Consider the following 20075-nt stretch of genomic DNA (forward strand, 5'->3'; position numbering starts at 1 on the left):
ACTTACAAGACTTTCAAGCCTTCCTACAATTCAGTAATTGATGTTGTACTAGTACCTAGGAGTTTTCAGTTCAGTGTTTTCTTTTATGTTAGTACTATACAAAATGCAGTGAAAGTGAAAATGTCATTTATTTTTGGACCTGATGTAATGAGCTGGCTCTAAGGCTTTGTTTCATTTACTGAGCAGCTTTTCTTAAGTTTAAAGTAAATCCTATACCTTGTCTTCTGTATTATCCTCGTATGGCAGCTTCAGCTTGGTGCTCCCTACCTGAGTCTAATCTCTACCCGGCATAAGACTCTATTTCTCTTGGGCCATGCATTTGCTAGCTAACAAACCAAACTATATTTTCTTTTAATGCATAAGTATTAATTAATGAGCTCATCTTTTGTAATTTTTTTAATTTAAAAAAATGCAGCTGGGTGTGATTTTGATCTCTGCCGCTTAAGAGGCACATGGTAGAACTCATAGCTCAGTGGGAGAAGTAAAATGGCTTTAAGCCACTTTTGTGCCCTTCTGATTTTGAGTGGTCCCTGTGTAACTTTGAAAGGATCTGTTTAAGTTACTGCAGCCTGTCTCTGCCTGCTTACGGGAGGTGACACTGTCTAGAACCACTATAGTGCTATATGCTATGGCCCAGCTCTTGCTACCCGTCCCATCCCTAGCATGCCTTCTGCATTAGGACTTCCAAGGGGCTCCTCAGAAATCAGCTGGGCCTGTCTTCCCCAGTTATTACATAAGGGAACTTCCCTTTTAATGCCCCTTTATGTTGCTTTGGCCCCTCTAGTCAGGATAAAAGGACCAGAGTTCAGATGATACCCTCACCCTCTACTCTCATGCAACTTTGCCAGTAGTACATTCTGTAATGGAAGTTGACAAAGCATTCAGGGACTTGATTAGGCCTGAGTAATACATTATAACCACCTTCTCCAACCAAATATTCATTTTCCTTCTGTATGGCACCCACCTTTCAGCAACTATTTGCTCCGCAAATCACATGCTAATGACTCAGTGCTGAAGGGTGCTGTTTGGTACATGTTTATCAAACCTGCTGGACAGCTGGGTTGCTAGCTATCCTGTCAGTAGATAAATCCTCCCATCTAAGTAACAAAGGCAGGTCTTTTGCTGCTACATCTATGACATCAAAACTGTAACAGCTTCAAACTGTGATTTTCCCCTCCAAAATGTATCCATTATTTGAGATAATTTATTGACCAATTTCCCCGAATCCTTCTTAGCCTGCAGCTGGTTTGTAATTATTCTATATTCAAAATGGCCATGTGGTATATTTCTATGCCTAGACACGTTCAAGTCCTGGAATCAGGTTTCCAGTGCAAATACTTGTGATTACAAATGCAAAATTTGCTTGTCCATTAATAATCATCATTTGCTTAAAAATTAGGCTACATTGGCAAACATTCAGCCATTTGTAAGAATATTCCTGGAAAGTGATCAGAAAATGGGGCCAATTCAGAAGTGAATTAATTTGGAAAGTTAAACAAGCATTCACAGATATTATTTCGCACTGTTTGCTGAGCTCTAATTAAAGCATTAGCACTACAGTCTGTTGACAGTCACTTCATTCATTCTATTTTGAAGTGAAAGCTCCTTCTAGAGACAAGCAAAGCAACTTGAATTTCAGGCTAACCTATGAGGCTAATCATTTTATGCAGTTATGCATTTCTTTGGCCTCAGCTGATTAGGTCACCAAGATTCCTGGTTAAAGGAAATAGAATATCTTCCTCTATCAAGAAAACCTAAAGAAGTGACACAAATTTTTTGCTGGTAAGGGATAATCATTCAAACCAAACAGGTAAAAATTTTTTTAAAAAACCAACCAAATATAAAGGCCAAATTCTGTTCTCAACTACATCCATTTATTTCTCTCGTAACTCCATTGAATTCAGTTCCCCCTGGTCCAATCAATGGCGTTATTATGGAGTTTGCACCAATGTAAGGTTCGGATTTGACCTACAGTACTCATTTCTCAAACAGAGAGAAGAGTAAGATTTTCAAAAGACAAAGAGCCTAAATTTCCCACTGGTTTATACCCCTGTAAACAAGATAAACTTCAATGACTGTAAAACAGTGTCTGTGGGAGAAGAACTGGGTCCAAAGATTATTTTAAATTAACATAATATAGCGTCAGAAGCCTAGGTGATGTAATTTATCATCATTCCACTGGAATCAATGAAGAATTAATTCAAACCAGCTGAAAACCTAGTTCATATTTTTAATTAGCCTAATTTAATGCCTGCCATGTATGAGATAAGATAAAATAATTCTTCCATGACAATCAACCTTTCTTTGACAACAACTAGTTCATTAATGGAGACAAAAGATATATTTTCATATATTTTTAAATCAGCTACATTACAATGAGAGCGAGAGAGGGAACATGAATTAACATGAACATCCCACAGGGAGTTGTAGACTGGTGCAATGCATTAATTCAATCATTAAAGCCAAGCTAGGAATTTTATTATGAAGTAATTACAATATGTCTTGTTTCCTACAGAGAAAATAAAACATTTAAAAATAACACCTGTTCAGCTAACAATGCAAATATTTTTCAACTTGTCTGAGAAAAGTCAAGAGACTTCTAAAGCTAGACAAACACTGGTTTGGATTAAATAAAAAACAAGACAGGGCTTTCAGACAAAATTCAAAACAGAATTGTTCTGAGCTTTGTAAAAGTTGGGCAATTTCCCCAATTTCTCTTATTTTTCATTATCCCTTTATTTGGCTCCTGTTAGCTCATGATATTTCTATCCCATCTGGAAGCAGGAAAGACCAGAAATCTCACAACAAATCTTGTTTCTCATAAGCCTTCCAGCCAAAGTTTGCAGAATCAGGAAGTTTGGATAGTTCAAAATTAGGCAGAAATGGACCCATGCAGCAAAATTTGGGTCCAGGTTTCAAAGACCTGAAAAGTTCAGGGGTCTTCAGAGTCAGACATTTGGTGAAGGCCCATCTATACTCAAAGTTCTGATGGTCACCCATATCTGCTGCAGTCTATGTTAGGTCTGCACAGAGATATGCAGAGATCTCTCTAGTCCCTGTCCACTACTGGGGCAAATTTCCACTCTGATCACCCAAAACCATTTGGATGATGAGGAACATCATAAACCCAAAGCTGGAGATGGAGCCAGAGCACCTGGGGGACTCTTGTCTTGCAATAATAGTGTTTATTTTTGTTTCAAATTTTGAGGGCCACAAGGAACATTAAGTAGGATGGTCAAGCCCTTTTTGTGGGCTCAAAGATGTCCCACATGCCAGAAAGGATCTTGAGATGTCTTTAAACCCCTTCAGTCTCCCTTCAGATTGACAGAGGTTAAAAAAAAGAAAAAAAATGGAGGGAATTGCCTGGGAGTGACATATTTGGGCGGGGTTGTGGTGTGTGAGGGAAGCTGATATTCACACTGGATGGAACTCACCACAGTGCAGAAGGCCTCTGCACTACTTGAGTCCAATTGAAGCCCTCAGGAGAAGACTTTAGTGGGACTCCCCTACTGCAGAGGCTTTGCAGAATCTCATTTATTAGTCCTAATGGAATTTTGGCCCATAAATCTTCAATGAGAGTTAATGTTCAGGGACAGATCTCCATTTCCCTTCTTTCCTCTTACACAGTAGACTAGGTTACTTATTTATTAAAAATTGACAACTTGGACGAAGTGAATTTCTGGTACAACTCCCATTGATGTCAATGGATTCACAACATAATGGATTTGTCCCTTTGTCTTCAGCTGTTTCTCTTCTTATCCCATCTTGAGGCTCAGTATGCATCTCAGCTGAGCCAAATATGTTCAGAAAGTGGATATGGCTTCCATAACAACATGAAAGCTCTCAGATATCTCTTTTCTCACTTTACAGGATTCCTTTTATTACAAATACCTGATTCATCCAATGCCACAGCAAAATAATATACCCAGACAACTGTTTTAAACTGCCTTGGATGTGAAATGAGACAAGCAAATCATGCTTGCTTCATCTGTGAACTAGTAAGCACCATAAATGTTCAGTGTTAGTGGCATACACAAATTATGTCTCCAATTCCTCTGTCCAGCACAGAAATTATAGACAAAGAAGCTCATGCATTTCATTTTTGGCATCTAAATCTGAATAGTAGCTCAGGAGGGCAGTTACTCACAATACTATGATTCAGTATAGTTTAGTGCAGTTCCTCTGGTAAATAAAATTAGAAAGGGCTCAGCCTTTTGTATATGTATCACAAAGAACCATAGAAATTGCAGTTTAATTTTCATAATTCCTGCTAGTTTCTATCAAATATATTGTTTTAACTAAGGGCTCCCAAGCGGTCAATCTGAACCCACAAACGTATAAGCAAGTTCATTCTTGTTTGAAACCCAGTAGAAGAAACAGACCCAGAGAGGGACAGATTTTCAGACAGTTAAACAAATAAATCAAGTGATTCCTATAAAAAGAAATAGACTTCTAAGGAAATTACTCTAAAAACCTATAGAATTTATTAAGGAATAATATAATCTCTAAAGGATTTTTAAACCAATCTATATCATTTAATAGAGATTTATATCACCTATTCATAGGGTTAGTTCAAAAATTCTACAGAAAGTTATTACTCTTTATTAAATCATATAGGACTTTTCCAGAAGAGTAATAACCACACACTAGTAAAGTAAATACATGTGCAAATAACCATCAATAGGCATTTGCACATGCAACTGCACAAAGCACATACACAATGGTGGTAACTGCACAGACATTCACACTTACCAACCTTGTTTAAAAATGTGACTCTGCTTAACTTCTTGGCTTTGGTTCTTTCATCAGGAGTCCAGTTATTTTATCTCCCAAAACTGAGGAAGTGGAGAGCAGAGGAAACAATTCTGAAATCTAGACATACCTTTTTCCAGAAGAGTTTGCTCAATGGTGTGGAAGTAGGTGCAGATTTCTCCTTAGTCATATCTTTAGGGGCTTCAGTAGTTGCTGCTGTTTCCTGCTGCTGAGCTGCAGGTTCAGAGGCTTTTGCATTCTGCTTTGTCGGCTGTGATTCTTGAGCAGGAGGGGCATTTTTTTCAGATTTTACATGGACAGAGGTGATAGGCTGTTGTTCAGCACCCTAGAGACATACAGAAAAATTGTTACAGCATCATTAAAACTTTGTAAGGAAAACAGACTCAAAACACACTCAAGCATCACTCATGACAAGAGCTTTGACCCAATAAACCACAATTACCCAAGAAATATAACATGGTGCAACACAACTTGTACAGCATCACTCATACAAATTGCATTGCCATACACTTCAGAGTTAAGTAATGCAGTGAACTCACGGCAAAGAAGATGTAAATGAAGTAGAAATCCATCCATTGCAAAGACTGTTAACTGTTACATTCATACATTGTGTCAGACTGGATGTGGCAGTGACAGTTAAAAAATGAGAGCATCATATATGGATGATTATAAGTAAACCTACTCACTTGGGTATTAGTTGTCTGTTGGGCCTCTTTTGCGGACTAAAGGGAAACAAAACACAAAAGCAAATTTGTTTTGAACAATACCATTCTTCACAATTTAGGAATTGGTTGTATCTCTAATCATTTTCTTTTCAATGAATATTTGTGTGTGCAAAAGTCCAGACTCCGGCTGCCATGGAAATTGAATTGGATGCCCCTGCTTCTACCTACCCATTTTAAGAAACAAGGCAGCTGTAGTTTAAGCAGATCCAGCAATAAACCTTTTGCCTGACCTACAGGAATTGCCCTTTAATAGACTATGATACACACTACATCAGCTTTACCTTACTGGAGTAGAGCTGGCTACAAAAAGGCGTTGGGCTTTCATACTTACTTTATGGAAATCACCAAACTCAAACTCATCCACTAGTACACCAGTCACCTTTATTTGGTGCATTTTGTGTCCTTTCCCCACCCAGTTATTTATATCTTTAGAAACACTGTAGTTGCATGTCAGGTGCTTTGTGGCCAGTTCTGGTGCATTTATTTTCACAGACTTGTAATTTCAAGAAAAAAAAATCTCCAACTCATTTCCTAGTATAAGTCATAACAAATTAAAAAAAAAAGTAGACATAGCTTTTCAAAGGCACACATTTGTGTGTGTGTATGCCTGCATATGCACATGCAACCCTCAATGCACGTGTACAAACCCTGGTTTATGTTTACAGATGAGGACTATTCGCAAAATGGTGTCTTTGAAAATCTGGGTCTTAATTTCTGGGATAAGAAATGTTGAGTGATAAATGCTATACTGCGGTCTATATTTTGTAGCAAAATGCAGATAAGATATTCCAAATAGTGCTGCAATAATTGCTTAATCAGGCCTTTAAATGGAGCTGGATCTGATTATACTATGTATGGCTGATGTAGAGAATTGTCTAGGATGGATTTTGGGCTATATAAGGTGTGTCATATTTGTTTTTAATTTCTGTTTTGAGGCCTGGGTAATATTTGAGTTATGCCCATTACAAAGGACAGTGACAGTTGATTTTTGTTGTTGTGATGATTGTTCGAGCATCGGGTCTTATTGCAGAGTTTTGCAAAGCACTGTATGCCCTAATTCAGTACTGAAGGCAAATGTTCTGTATTCTTGAGACCTTTAGAGAATAACATTTACTTAAGTTCAGAAGGTCTGCACACACCTTTAAAGCACCTGCGTTTTGAAGTAAAGCTACGCTGGGGGAGGGGATGGTGAAGAGAGAATGGTCACACAGTGGGGCATCTCTGCACTCTAAAGGCCATGGAGTGTGCCTGGAATATAGCATCTCTGAATATGATCAACAGAGCAGACCATTGGGGCAGCCTAGGGAAGAATCCAGGAGGTCCACACTTATGTGGACCCAGGGGCTAGGAATTTCCAGTCTGTAAACCAGTGTTGTGGCTACCGAGAGGCAGCACTGGTGGTTGGAGGTTGATTCCATTGCCCCTACCCTTCCTCCCTACAGAGTTCCCTACCAGGGCCAATTTATAATTTTATGTAAAAAATCAGGCAAAACTCAGTGGTCTTGGCTGGGATTTGCTTTTTGATCTGGGAGTTTGTTCACATGACAAGTGTGATCTTTGGGTTTATTGTGACACTGGCAGCCTTGCAGCATGCAGTTTATGCAACCAGATCCAAACTTCATGGAATCAGTTATCATGACCCTTGAGCTGCTCACTCCAAATTATAGGGAAGCTTATATTAGGAAATTCTGGATTCTGTAAAAGGAAGAGAAGCAATAAACTAGAATATAGGCAAATGCTCTGTGCTTCTCTAATTCTAGGCACCCTGCCATGCTGTTGAGAGATTTCTTGAAAGAACAGGTGTGAGTGTTCTGCTGGAGACATGAACTTCCCCTTTTGTGGTTAGTTCCAATGATCCATAGTAATTTACAGAACTCCAGGTTGAATGCTGGAAGCTGACTTCAACTGTAGCGCCTGAAAGTTAATTAACTATTTCTCGCCACCCCAGATGGAATTTCATAAATCAATCAAGTTGTATTTAAAAACTAGATCTGAGCATAAAGCGACATACACTCAGGATCTGAAATTAGTGATGCACAGGGATTCAGCTGGGAGAATCCCATCAAAGCTATCAAAATCCCAGGGTACCAGGCTTAACATGTTTCCAGTTACTGCTCACAAGCAACATTTGAAACTTGTTTTTAAATATGCTTATTTTGACTAGAAGTTAGTATTCATAGAAGTGACAGCACTGAGAAACAATGGATTTTTAAAAAAAATCTCAACCATTGCTATCCTCTTTCAGTTAGGATGGATACTTCAGGATTATTACTGAAGCTAACAAGACTATTATATGCAAAAAACTCCGAGTAGCCAAGTGTTCTCAGAATGAAGTGTTCACAGTTACATTTCATTAAACCAATTAGCCATCATTTAAAATATATTAGTACTTTATCTAATTGCCTAAAAGGATGTGTCATATTTAAATTACAGTTTGTCATGTCATAGGACCAGAAATTAAGACACGAGGCACTCCATTGTTAAGTTACTAATGTCAGTAATTTCAGACTTTGAAGCAAACCAACACAAAGGACTGACATTGCTGTGGTGGCACAAAAGGTAGTGTCCTGATTTGAGACCTCTGCCACAACTAATGGGGTATGGTTTTAGCCTCAACTTTGAACTTTCTACCTTTTTCATTGGAGAGTGTCACAAGCTGTAGTCCCAATATTACTTACACTGGTTTTATAGTGTGGTAATTTTTTTTATATTTAAACACAAAACACCCCCACACTTTGAAAAACACAATAAAAAAATCCCCACAGAAGGAGGAGTGAGATTCAACATAAAAAGTGTGCATTTATAAATACCTTTTAAAAACATATTAGCTAGTCATGTTTGACACTAGTGGGAGGTCTAGGGGGTAGACTGTGACCAGCTAACTTATTTTAAATGCATTAAATACTCTACACTATTTAAAAATGTGTTAGTTAAAACATGCTAGATGTCATGTTTTCAAAACATGACCTATTTTCCTAGTCTAGACAATGCCCGATAGTTTTAACTGCAGCGGCAAGACTGTCATCCCTTCCATGAGATTTAATGAGACTGAACATTTCCAGACTAGAAAAAAATGAAGGAACATGGAACTTTTAGTGAACAATGGAGAAAAAAATGTTCTTTTTAGTTTTGAAGGGGTTCCTCCCCACCTCTAACCCTTAACATAGCTACTTATTATAAAAGTCTCCTACTCCCAAAACATTCCAAGTGGGCATCTGAGTGGATCGATTTATCGCATCTAGTGTAGATGTGATAAAATCGATCCCTGATCACTCTACCGTCGACTCCGGAACTCCACTGCGGTGAGAGGCGGAAGCGGAGTCGACGGGGGAGCAGCAGCGGTCAACTCGCCGCTGTCCTCACAGCCAGGTAAATTGACCTAAGATACGCCACCTTCAACTATGATATTCATGTAACTGAAGTTGTGTCTCTTAGGTCGACCCCCTCCCCTTAGTGTAGACTTCTGATTCTACATTCTTTGGGATATAATGCTACTGTTCTTTGCCTCCCAGCCACAGTGCATCACAACATAAATCTTGATCGTCCTTGTTAAGATAAAAACTTTAATTAAGATCTAACACACTGAATACTACGACTGGGTTGAAAATTCTCTGTCAACCCTCCTTTTTCCTATGAAAAACTGGATTTTCAGCTACATGAAATTTTGTAAGGGAAAGTGTCTGTTTTTCTCAAGTTTTCATTAGGAAAAATGAAAAATATTTTTAACCAAAAACAAAATTCAGTTTTCAGCCAAAAATATTTCAGTTTTACAATGAACATTCAAGCATTTCAGAGGAAAAATATCGCATTTTCGAACCTGCTCTACTGAATTCATGTTTGGGGTTATGGGCCCCCGTTCAGCAAGGGATTTATGCACATGCCTTACTTAAGCATGTGAATAGACCAATTGAGTCAATGGGAATTTTTTCATTGTCTTCAGTGGAAGTTGGATTGGGCCCTTAGAGCTAGTATCCCATTGAAAGAAATCTTCCCCCTGCCCCTCCCCCCCCAGAATTCATTGTTTGTCAGTACCAATCTTCTGTGTATTCTGGTTATGGCCATTGTAAGTTTAGTTAGTGTTAATGACTTATTACAATAATAAAAGAACATAGGTTTTAGTGGATTAGAGGGATTCTTTCAGAACCCTGAATTCACAGATGGTATATGAGGGAAGTTTTTCCATGTGGCAAAACATTTTTTCCCCATAGGTTTTAGGTATATGCTCATGTAATTATTTTTCAAATTATTTAAGGGTTGACCAGATTCCGATCTCAGTTGCACCATATTAAATCCAATCATTTTAATACTTCACCCTGCGAGAAGAGCCATCTGTTACTGTTCAGGGTTCCACTTTTGCTAGAATCATATACAGACCTTATGCCTAAAGAGTTTGCTAAATGTTTTGTGTCCTAACTTGGGACTCTCTGACTTCTTTTTCTTGGCTCCTTTAGCTTGGGATTCTGCTGCTGTCTTCTGAGCGGGATGCCCACCATGGCCCTTTTCCACTTTGGATTCCTTTTGTGCAACAGCATTCATAGTCTATTACATACTCCATTTCCTTTAATGCATTATTAATTATATATAACTAAGTATTAATTAATACATAATAAAACACTTACATGTGGTGTATTAAAGCCAAACATTTCATTTCATCCACTTGGACAATAACATGCCAAAAGAATGTTATATGTTTTGTTTAAGAGTTATCTCTCAGTTCCCATGGACTTTGTTTTAGGTGAACAGTAGCAAAATTTGACAGTCATCACTTGGCAAACCTCCTTCTATTACTTCAGTGGAATTTAGGTGATTTGAACAGAGTTACAAATGAGAGATGAATTTGTATGTGAATGTTTAATCTGAGTCCAGTGGGCCAAAGTCTGAATTAATTTACACCAATTAAATCCAAGATTAATTTCACTCCAGATTAAACTAGTATAAATGAGATCAGAATTTGGCCCCAAATTCATCATTATGCTAAGGCCGCAATTCTACAAAGCTTAAAGCATGTAGTTTATTTTGAGCATATGAATAGTCCCTTTGAGTTCAGATGGATTATTCATGCACTTAAAATTAAGTGAGTGTGCAAATCTTTGCAGGGTCAGGGTTTATCTTTATTATTTAGGATTTTTCTAATGATGTACTGCTGATAATATAAAAAAGGTTTCTGAATAATATGTATAAATAATAAAGATGTATTAATCTTGCATTAATGTAAAATGCACGTGCAAAACATTCTGAGATATATGGAAATGTGTAAAACACTTATGCAAATATCTACCAGCCATGTTGAAAAAAATCAGAGAAAATTAGGAAGTGGGCAGGTACTAACATTCTTAAATCAGGAAGTAAACATTTTAAAGTCACTCCATTGTATATTCCCTTAAGAGGACATTGCTTCTGGAAATGATCTTCCAATCTGAGAATGAATCAGGAGTATCCTACTCTATGATACCAGAGCTAGAAGTATGGCTTCAAACATCTGGAATTTCCAGAGCAAAACCACTTACAAAACATTGACTGTCTGAGGAAGGCTGGTCTGTTAAAATAGCTAACCTGTCTGGGAAAACCTCTTGAGTGGAGCTGCATGAAAGTTTTCATTTGGAATTCTTAGATAAAAAATGGCTTTTTTCAAAGCTGAAAACTTTCTTCAGTATTTTGGATGTTGTTGACATTTTCCTATTTTTAAAAGGGAAAAAAAACAAGCCCAAATTTGTGATTTATTTCCAAGTTTTTAATCCCTCCACCCCAATCTTTCTCAGTGGCAAAATAATAAGAGGTGATATGGGAAGGGAAGAGGAAGAGAGAGAATGTGGTGGTGGTGGCAGGGAAATCCTCTCAGACTAAGTTTTTCAGGGGAGGTTTTCATGAAAAAAAATTCTTGAATTTATTCATTAAAAATAGAGAGTAGCATGTTTTTGCAAACCATATGTTACCGAAATATCAGGTCTGTCTAGCTGAGAGCCAATTAACAGCCTGACAGGGATAAGGAAAATGCTTTATTCTGCAGAAAAAGGAGAGCCTGTACCTTGATACAAAAGACTCTGTCTTACACAAATTTCACGAACCTTTTATACACATTCAGACAAAGACCCTTGCGTGTTAATACTTGATTGGTAAGTGTAAAATTTCATGTTCCCCTTATCTGGGTAGTACTGACTGGTTTGGAGCAGGATCTTCCTGCTTTGAGGCAGAGGAAAAGAGATAGTGAAAAAGTTCAGGCTACTGTGTCCATGAGCAGTACTCACCCCTCCCACCTACTGGCCGCTTGTAATCTATTAAGGGGGATCAGCCAGCTTTCACAATCCCCCCTTCAGGCCTGGCAAGCCCAGATTGCCAGGCCCGTTACGTAATTTACGATCAAGCTGAAGAGACAGGTACTGAGTTGTCTTACGGACAGCAGAACCTTTGGTTACAGCATTATGCAGACATTTTGCGCATTGTATTACTATTCAAACAATACATGGGAAGAACAGACAGAAAATAATCCATTTAACAATTGAACGGAAATGGCCAGTAAACCATGACCCAAGGTCTGGGAGAAGGTCCTTAAGATTAAAGGTGTGATTAACAGATACAGCATGAAAAATAACAGCAGCATTCTTAATACAAAGTGTTTGGATAAATCAGGAAAATGTGATATACCTAAGTCTAACATATTTGCTTAAGTGAAAAAAAAAAAAGGAACTTCATTGGCCAAATCTTTTAATTAAAAAATTGTTATTAAAGTTTGCATACCAACAGTTTTTGGGAGCAAGGACATGAAAGGTTAACCCACTCCCCATATTGTACATGGGATCCTTCTGGTTACCTCAGATTTCTAGCCAGAGGGCTGGGGATGGTGGGAAGCTATTGGACTAAAGGTTGTACTGAATAAACTCCTCAAAGTGGGTGTGCTTGTCCTGGCTTGTTGCTCCAAAGCTCTATAATAAAGTTATTTTAGTGGAAGGGTATATGTGGCATACATTAAATAATAAGACTAATGTACTGTATAATGGCAATGTTTATGTGTTCGTTGTTGGGAAAAGGTGTATGAGTGAAGAGTGAAAGTTTCCTTTGTAGGTTAAAAGAAGCCAAAAAGGAAGAAGGAAAAAAGAACAGAATAAGTTAACTGGAAAGAAAAAAAATAATAGCTAGCAGACTGAAGATAAGACACTGGCTCCATTCAAGGACACTGCTCACAGCTAAGACTTGGCTAATAACCAAGAAAAGGGGAAGGGGGGCTTGAATGTGCCCAAGCAGCTATGAGATCTGCAAAACACTGCCAGGCACTAATGAAATGTGTTAGGTTTCTTTTCTCACAGGTAAAGAAGCGCTATCCAAAGACCCTAGCAGCCCTGCCACTCCTTGGAATCAGGAGACTGGATCAATGTAAAGGTCCACCAATGAAAGACTGCTCTGGCTCCACGCTGGAAAGTCCTGCTAACTACCAACACCGCTGTGAAGTGCCAAAGACTGACTGCTTGGACCCATGATTCTCACTGCAAAAAGACCCCTCCACATCGGGAGAATTCTCCTACTGATGATTAGCCTATTTCTCCTTCTAGCTCCACTGTGCCTTCTGGACAGCAGGGAAAAAGTACAAGGTGAAGTGCTAGTAACCTCTCCCTTGTCCATTGACAGATCTACTGTGCCTTTAAATTTTTCTAGAAGAATCAAAACCATTGCAGGGTAGTGTGCTGGTAACCTCTTCCCTGTAGGATGCTGAACCACGACTGTTTCGGGAAAGAAGAAGAAACACTCACTCCACTAAAATTGCCAAAGTCCAGGGATTCCTGACTAGAAAGGACATTAAAAACTGACCCTGGTGAAGAAACAAAGAATTATACACTGGCAAAAAAAAAATTGTGGGACCCATGCTTGGGATTGTGATATTAATTGGATTTTGGGGTTTGTTCTACAGGCTGCGCCCTGTGTTCTGGATAAATCCTTCAGTATGTATTGCTCTCCCTAATTGGATTTAAAATGACAGGTACCACAGGCCCTTTGTTGCCCCTGCCATCTCCCCTGTTACTCTGTAATACACCCTCTCCTAGGCTATTAATGTCAATGCCTCTTGAAAGTACCTAAGATTAGTTAAAGGTATACAACCAACAGATGTAATATAGTACTACACCAAAATACACCAAAAAGATATGTATTAGGATATCAATGGACTGTGATTAATACAACACTAGGGGCTGCCATTAAATTAGCACAACAGAGGGCCTGGGTTATTTCCTCTGGAAGAAGAGGGACCTGATCGGATCCCTATGGGATGGGGCCAATAGCGCAGCAGCCATTTGGAATATTATTAAAAGCCAAGAACATGATAAGAAATCGGGCCAACTAGAAAAGGCCACTAGCCTTATTTCTGGAGCTCAGCTAACCCAAGTACAGGCTAGAGATGGTGAGTTACATGTTATTTCCACCCGTAGTTCTATGACCCAGAAGTTACTAACAGAGATGGCATTGAATATCACTGAGGCTGGGAAGGCATTGCAGTGGAATCTAGTATGTTTAGAAATTCAGGATTTCCTGAATGACCAGCTGATGGCCATTCGGAGTGATCTTGAGCACCAGACTTGGCCCACTGCCCTTACAGACACATCAGGAGTACCATCTGATCTGTGGTCATGAAGACATATTTGGACACTTTCTGAGTGGAAGTGTGGACATCCACAGTGCTCCTTCCAAGCATTTGGACCAGTTAGGGGGGTGTGCGCTTCCACATACCGAATCCTGACGGGTCCATGGAGAGGATGCATGTGGGACTGGATTATTCACCAAGACATCTGGGAAATTAGACTACCTGGTATACCTAACTGATTTATAGTCATGGCCCCAATCCCTTAGTTGTCAGACAAACAGGATTCCATTCTTTTGTCCGTGCAATCATTCCCGAGTTGGGGGTAGCTGAACTAAAGAGAGCAGTTGTAAATAGTTCTGCAGGGCTTAAGAAAGCAGCTAATGCATTAATAATTATTATCTGAAAGACAAAAAAAACACATACATACAACTTTTTGGCCAATTCTATTCCTGAACCCAATTAACCCCATTAATGTAATAACATTAATGCCAATACTCTATAGAGTTCACAGGTAACACCAGTTAAGATTTCTCCTTTATCCACCTCTTAGAAAATTCAACCATTTTATAAATGTATGAAAGTAAAGTGGTGTTCAGTAAAAACGTGCAGTGTATTATACATGCTCTTTATACATTATAAAGCCAGAAGGGACCATTGTGATAATCTCATTTTAGGTGGGATGGTAAAATGTTTTATTTTATTTACATTTTATTTTTTTATTGAATATATTTATTTAAATCTACATTTGTTTTCTTTGCTATTTGCAAATGTCTTGGGCTTAATTCTGATCTCTTATCCCACTGTAACTTAATTTATTGCAAACAAGGTACTCCTGATTTATATTTATATTTACACAAATGAAGTCAAAATCAGGCCTAACACATTCAAAAGTATGAACATGCCAGATTAGACCAATCAAATCCAAAATGAAAACTACCAACTGATCACAGGCTTTTGACCAATCAGAGTTGACTGACTTATAGAAACCACAAGAACACTGAGTGATCCAGGTCCCAAAGCAATAAATATTGTTTGGCCTACAGTGCCATCAATTAAATGAAAGACACTATTGTTCACTGGATCATGCAGGATAATATGAAGTATTTTGCAGGAAGCTCTGAAGCTGACATAGAATTAGATATCATCCTGACACCTAGATCTTTCCTTGATGTGTAGTTGCCCCTAACTGTTGCATCCTATTTCTTGGATCTTTTGTTATATGATAGTTGAGTTTGCTATTAAGATTAACAATGACCAGTTCTTCTTTACCTTTTTCTGTTCTGCAGTGCTCTTGATATTCCCATCACTCTACTAAATGGTTGAATATAATGGGACAAGTCCAGGAATACTGTGAAGGGTTGAATAGGGTTGAATAGATGGTTCAGTTGAAGGCAGATTTGTTCCAGTCAAGTGGATAACTTTGGCCAATAACAACTTGTAAAAAAACAGCTAATCCTATGACAGTGTGATTCAACTCAACAGAAGAGGAAGGTGATCAGGAACAGTCAACATGGATTCACCAAGGGCAAGTCATGCCTGACCAACCTGATTGCCTTCTATGATGAGATGACTGGTTCTGTGGATATGGGAAAAGCGGTGGATATGCTATACCTTGACTTTAGCAAAGCTCCTGATACGATCTCCCACAATATTCTTGCCAGCAAGTTAAAAAAGTATGGATTGGATGAATGGACTATAAGGTGGATAGAAAGCTGGCTAGATCATCAGGCTCAATGAGTAGTGTTCAATGGCTCTATGTCTAGTTGGTAGCCAGTATCAACCAGAGTGCCCCGGGGTTGGTCTAGAGGCTAGTTTTGTTCAACATCTTAATTAATGATCTAGATGATGGGATGGATTGCAGCCTCAGCAAATTCGCAGATGACACTAAGATAGGGGGAGAGGTAGATACACTGGAGGGTAGGGATAGGCTCCAGAGTGACCTAGACAAATTGGAGGATTGGGCCAAAAGAAATCTGATGAGGCTCAACAAGGACAGGTGCAGCATCTTGCACATAGGATGGAAGAATCCCAGACACTGCTATAGGCTGCGGACCAACTGGCTAAGTGGCAGTTCTGCAGAAAAGGACCTGGGGATTACAATGGACGAGAGGCTGGATATTAGGCAACGGTGTGCCCTTGTTGCCAAAAAGGCTAACAGCATATTGGGCTGCATTAGTAGGAGCACTGCCAGCAGATCGAGGAAAGTGATTATTCCCCGCTATTCAGCACTGGTGAGGCCACACTTGGAGTACTGCGTCCAGTTTTGGGCCCCCCACTACAGAAGGGATGTGGACAAATTGGAGAGAGTCCAGCAGAGGGCAACAAAAATGATTAGGGGCTGGGACACATGATTTATGAGAAGAGGTTGAGGGAACTGGGATTATGTAGTCTGCAGCAGAGAACAGTGAGGAGGGTTTTGATAGCTGCTTTCAACTACCTGAAAGGGGGTTCCAAAGGGGATGGAGATAGATTGTTCTCAGTGGTGACAGATGACAGAACAAGGAGCAGTGGTCTCAAGTTGCAGCGGGGGAGGTCTAGGTTGGATATTAGGAAACACTATTTCACTATGAGAGTGGTGAAGCACTGGAATGGGTTACCTAGGGATGGAATCCCCATCCTTAGAGGTTTTTAAGGCCCAGCTTGACAAAGTCCTGGCTGGGATAAGTTAGTTGCGGTTGGTCCTGCTTTGAGCAGAGGGTTGGACTAGATGACTTCCTGAGGTCTCTTTCAACTCTAATCTTCTATGATTCTATGATCCAAGTTACTTTGTCATCACTGTGCTGCACACAGTTGTGTGTCACTAAGACTTCTGGGGGCATATCCCATGGTTCTTGTGCTGCAGTAAGAAGAGATGCTCTATGATTCCTTCCTAGTGAATTGTGGGAGAATCTGTTTGTCCGGGGGGGGATTGTGGGAAGACCCTGGAGGACTATCAGAACTCAAATGCATCCTCACTGCAAAGTAGGTGGGTTACAAGTTCGAGATGAAGTGGAACCTGGACTCTAACCTGTAGTACCAGCTGTGCCAGCTAGTTTGGGTTGAAAGCACAACCGAAGTTGGGTGAGGTCACGAGTGGAATTAGGGGCAACACGCAGGTAAGAGTATGGGCTAACTCTGCAGTGAAGACACATACTTAGAGAGAACTTATTCTGTGAACAAAGTGGTTGCAACTATAAAAACTGTTCCCTGTTGTATTCATGAAGAAAAGCCTGCTCCTGCTCCCACCGAAGTTGATAGTAAAACTCCCATTGATTTAACTAAGGGGAGGACCAAGCCCTAACTAGAACTAGCGTCAAATTTTAGTACTCCTGTTTGCTGACAGAGTTTTTAATATGGTGAAAGTGGCATAATTCCTGTTTTGAGCAAAATCATTGATTATGAATTCATCGCTATCAGAAATTCATTATTTGTTCCTCGCTCTTTTCCTACTAAACTGATTTTGAAATGGGAGGAGAGGGGGAAATAAAATTTAGTGCAAAACAAAACAAACACACAAACACATCTTCTTTTTATTTTATTTTGTTCTTAAATTGGGTGAAAATGTGATTTCTCACCAGAAGTGAGGATTTATTTGTCTTGCCAATCTAAATGCTTAGTCACGGTGTTAATTCTGGAAAAAAGATTATTGGAAGTAAAAATGTGTTCTTTGTAGAAAGCACTCCCAGCAATCTCTGTATATTGTGCACAAAGGCTGATTTTCATATCCTGCTAGAGGCACCCGGACATGTTTACTTTTACAGGCGTGTTAGCAAACCAAACCCAAACAGCATATTTGTTTCCAAATTTCAGTGTGCCTGTATCTACAGTCATATGTTGCAGAAATATCAGGCTGGTTTTCACAAAGTCAGGCATGCAACTGTCTATGTAGGCTGGGATTTGAAGAGGCTCCTGAGACAGCTAGGTATCAAAATCTCATTGAAATTCAGTTGGATTTGGGGTGCGTTACTTCTGTTGGCTCCTTTGAAAATTTCATCCCTGGTAGTTAGAGGCAGTTGACAGAGTTGTGTGGACAAGTTAGGTAATTGTGTGCATGACCTATTACATGTCCAAACTGTCAAAATTTGGCTGGTTGTTAAGAATTAAAGGGACATAAAGAATAGCAGGAAATTGGTATAAAAGAAGAAATACATTAACAGTTATTTTTTGTTACTGAATATACAGAAGTCCAATGCTACTTTTTAAACTGTTTTATTCTCTTTATGCTATTTCTCTGAATGCACTTGATAAAATCTAATTAATAAAAATAATATAGGAGGTTATTTAATTATAGTCATATGAACTGATTACCAGGTTCACCGGGAATTCCTGTCTAATTCACACTGTCAACAGTTTTCCTGTAGGCTACATTATACATTCTGATGGTCCAATTCTGCCACTGATGAAGCCATTAGGATTTTTGACACTGATTTCAAAATGGGATCAAGAGCAGTCCTTCAAGGCATACTTGTTTCTATTAGAATGATTTGTGCTTTTAAAAACAGCTTCCAGAACATATGCAATCTTCACAAATTAGATGTACACACTTTGGACAATGCCAGGTTTCAGATCTGCACAATAATAAGACTACTACCATAATAATGCTTCACAGAGCTACAATAACAACGATTACTGTAGCTCATCCATTTGATGGGCCAATTTTTGCTCTGTTACACCAGTGTAAATCCAGAATAACTCTTCTACCTTCACCAGCAAGACTCTAGATGTAGAAATTGGCACAATGGGCCATATCTTCAACTAGTATAAAGGAGTGTAACTCCAATAAAGTCTGTGCCTATGTAGATTATGCTGATTTTCATGAGCTGCTAGGCAGTGGAAAGGCAATGTCACTGTAGGAGAGACTGCAGTCTGCACGCTGTATTACATTAGAAGAGTCTGGACATTCTTTCTATCCTATTTTAAAATCATCATGGAGAAACTGACTCTCACTTCCCCATGTCCTCTAATGCTTGATTCAAAGAGGGAATTATACAGAGGTGGAGGGGGACAGAATTTACCTCACAAACCAGGAGGAGGGTGCAGGTTTAAGCTACTTACAGGAATAGTACAGCCCCTCCAACTACAGCATGCTATTAGTGTAGATACTTGTGACCAATGAAGGTGCCAGGTCTGCTCCCACTGAAATCACTGGAAGTCTTCCCACTGACTAAAATGGGAGTTCGATCAGACCGCTTGTGGGCATGTTCCCACGAATAGCATCTGGTTTAGACCCCCAGCTCCAGCAAGAGCAGAATGTGTTGTCATCTTCCTATGGACCTGATCCACAGCTGGCCACACCCTGCACAGAGTAGCTACAGTTCTGCTGTGCTGAAGGACTACTGTGACCCTCTGTACAAATAGGTGAGAATGTCACCCTGTATGCAGGGCCTCAAAAAAAATATCTATATTCACTGGCAGCTTTGCACAGTTGTATAACCAAAATCATGAAGAAATCCTGACTCTATAGTAGTTAATGGGAATTTTGCAATTAAATTCAGTGGAGCCAGAATTTGATCCAGAAATCCCAAACTCATCTAGTTTGAGAATCTAAATAACTTCCAGTATAACAATATTACTATTTCAACTTCAAACGTCTAACACGGGAAGTGGATTAAGTAGTACATTCAACACAGTATTTGAAACGGAATGGAAAAAATAGACTAGTCTATGGTCATCTTTCTTCTTTTTTATTTTATTTCTGAAAGGTTACTGTTTGTTTCATACAACAAACAGTAACCTCATGTACAGAGGAAGGGAAGGCACAGGAGAAGAAAGGATAGCATTGAAGCCAATCTGAGCACACTGTAATGGTAATGACAGAGAGAAAAACATCAAGCAAACTGCCTACCTTGTCCTCAGAGTCACTTTTGGCTTCTGATTTGCTTGGTGAAACCTTAAATATTTGAGAAAACAAAATACTGTAATAGTGGATGAAATATGTCCAAATTCAACTTCTTTCAGTAGGAAAGATCTGAAATTTCATCAGTTAGTTAGAACCTAACAGGCTTATCTATGACAATAAGGGAAAGAATACA

At 39.1% G+C, this 20075-nt stretch overlaps 1 protein-coding gene across 1 annotated transcript in view; it reads right to left on the bottom strand.

The window, feature by feature from the left end:
* The window catches only part of BCAS1 (brain enriched myelin associated protein 1), a 100813-nt gene that overhangs the window by 37837 nt on the left and 42901 nt on the right, over positions 1–20075 (bottom strand). The window contains exons 6-9 of the mRNA XM_050918240.1: positions 19889–19933; positions 9873–10013; positions 5460–5495; positions 4883–5098 (exon numbers count right to left, since the gene is read on the bottom strand). Coding sequence (XP_050774197.1) covers positions 4883–5098; positions 5460–5495; positions 9873–10013; positions 19889–19933 — 438 coding nt within the window. The remainder of the gene's footprint in view (positions 1–4882; positions 5099–5459; positions 5496–9872; positions 10014–19888; positions 19934–20075) is intronic.

Source organism: Gopherus flavomarginatus, chromosome 11 (genome assembly GCF_025201925.1).
Source record: "Gopherus flavomarginatus isolate rGopFla2 chromosome 11, rGopFla2.mat.asm, whole genome shotgun sequence".
NCBI lineage: Eukaryota > Metazoa > Chordata > Testudines > Testudinidae > Gopherus > Gopherus flavomarginatus.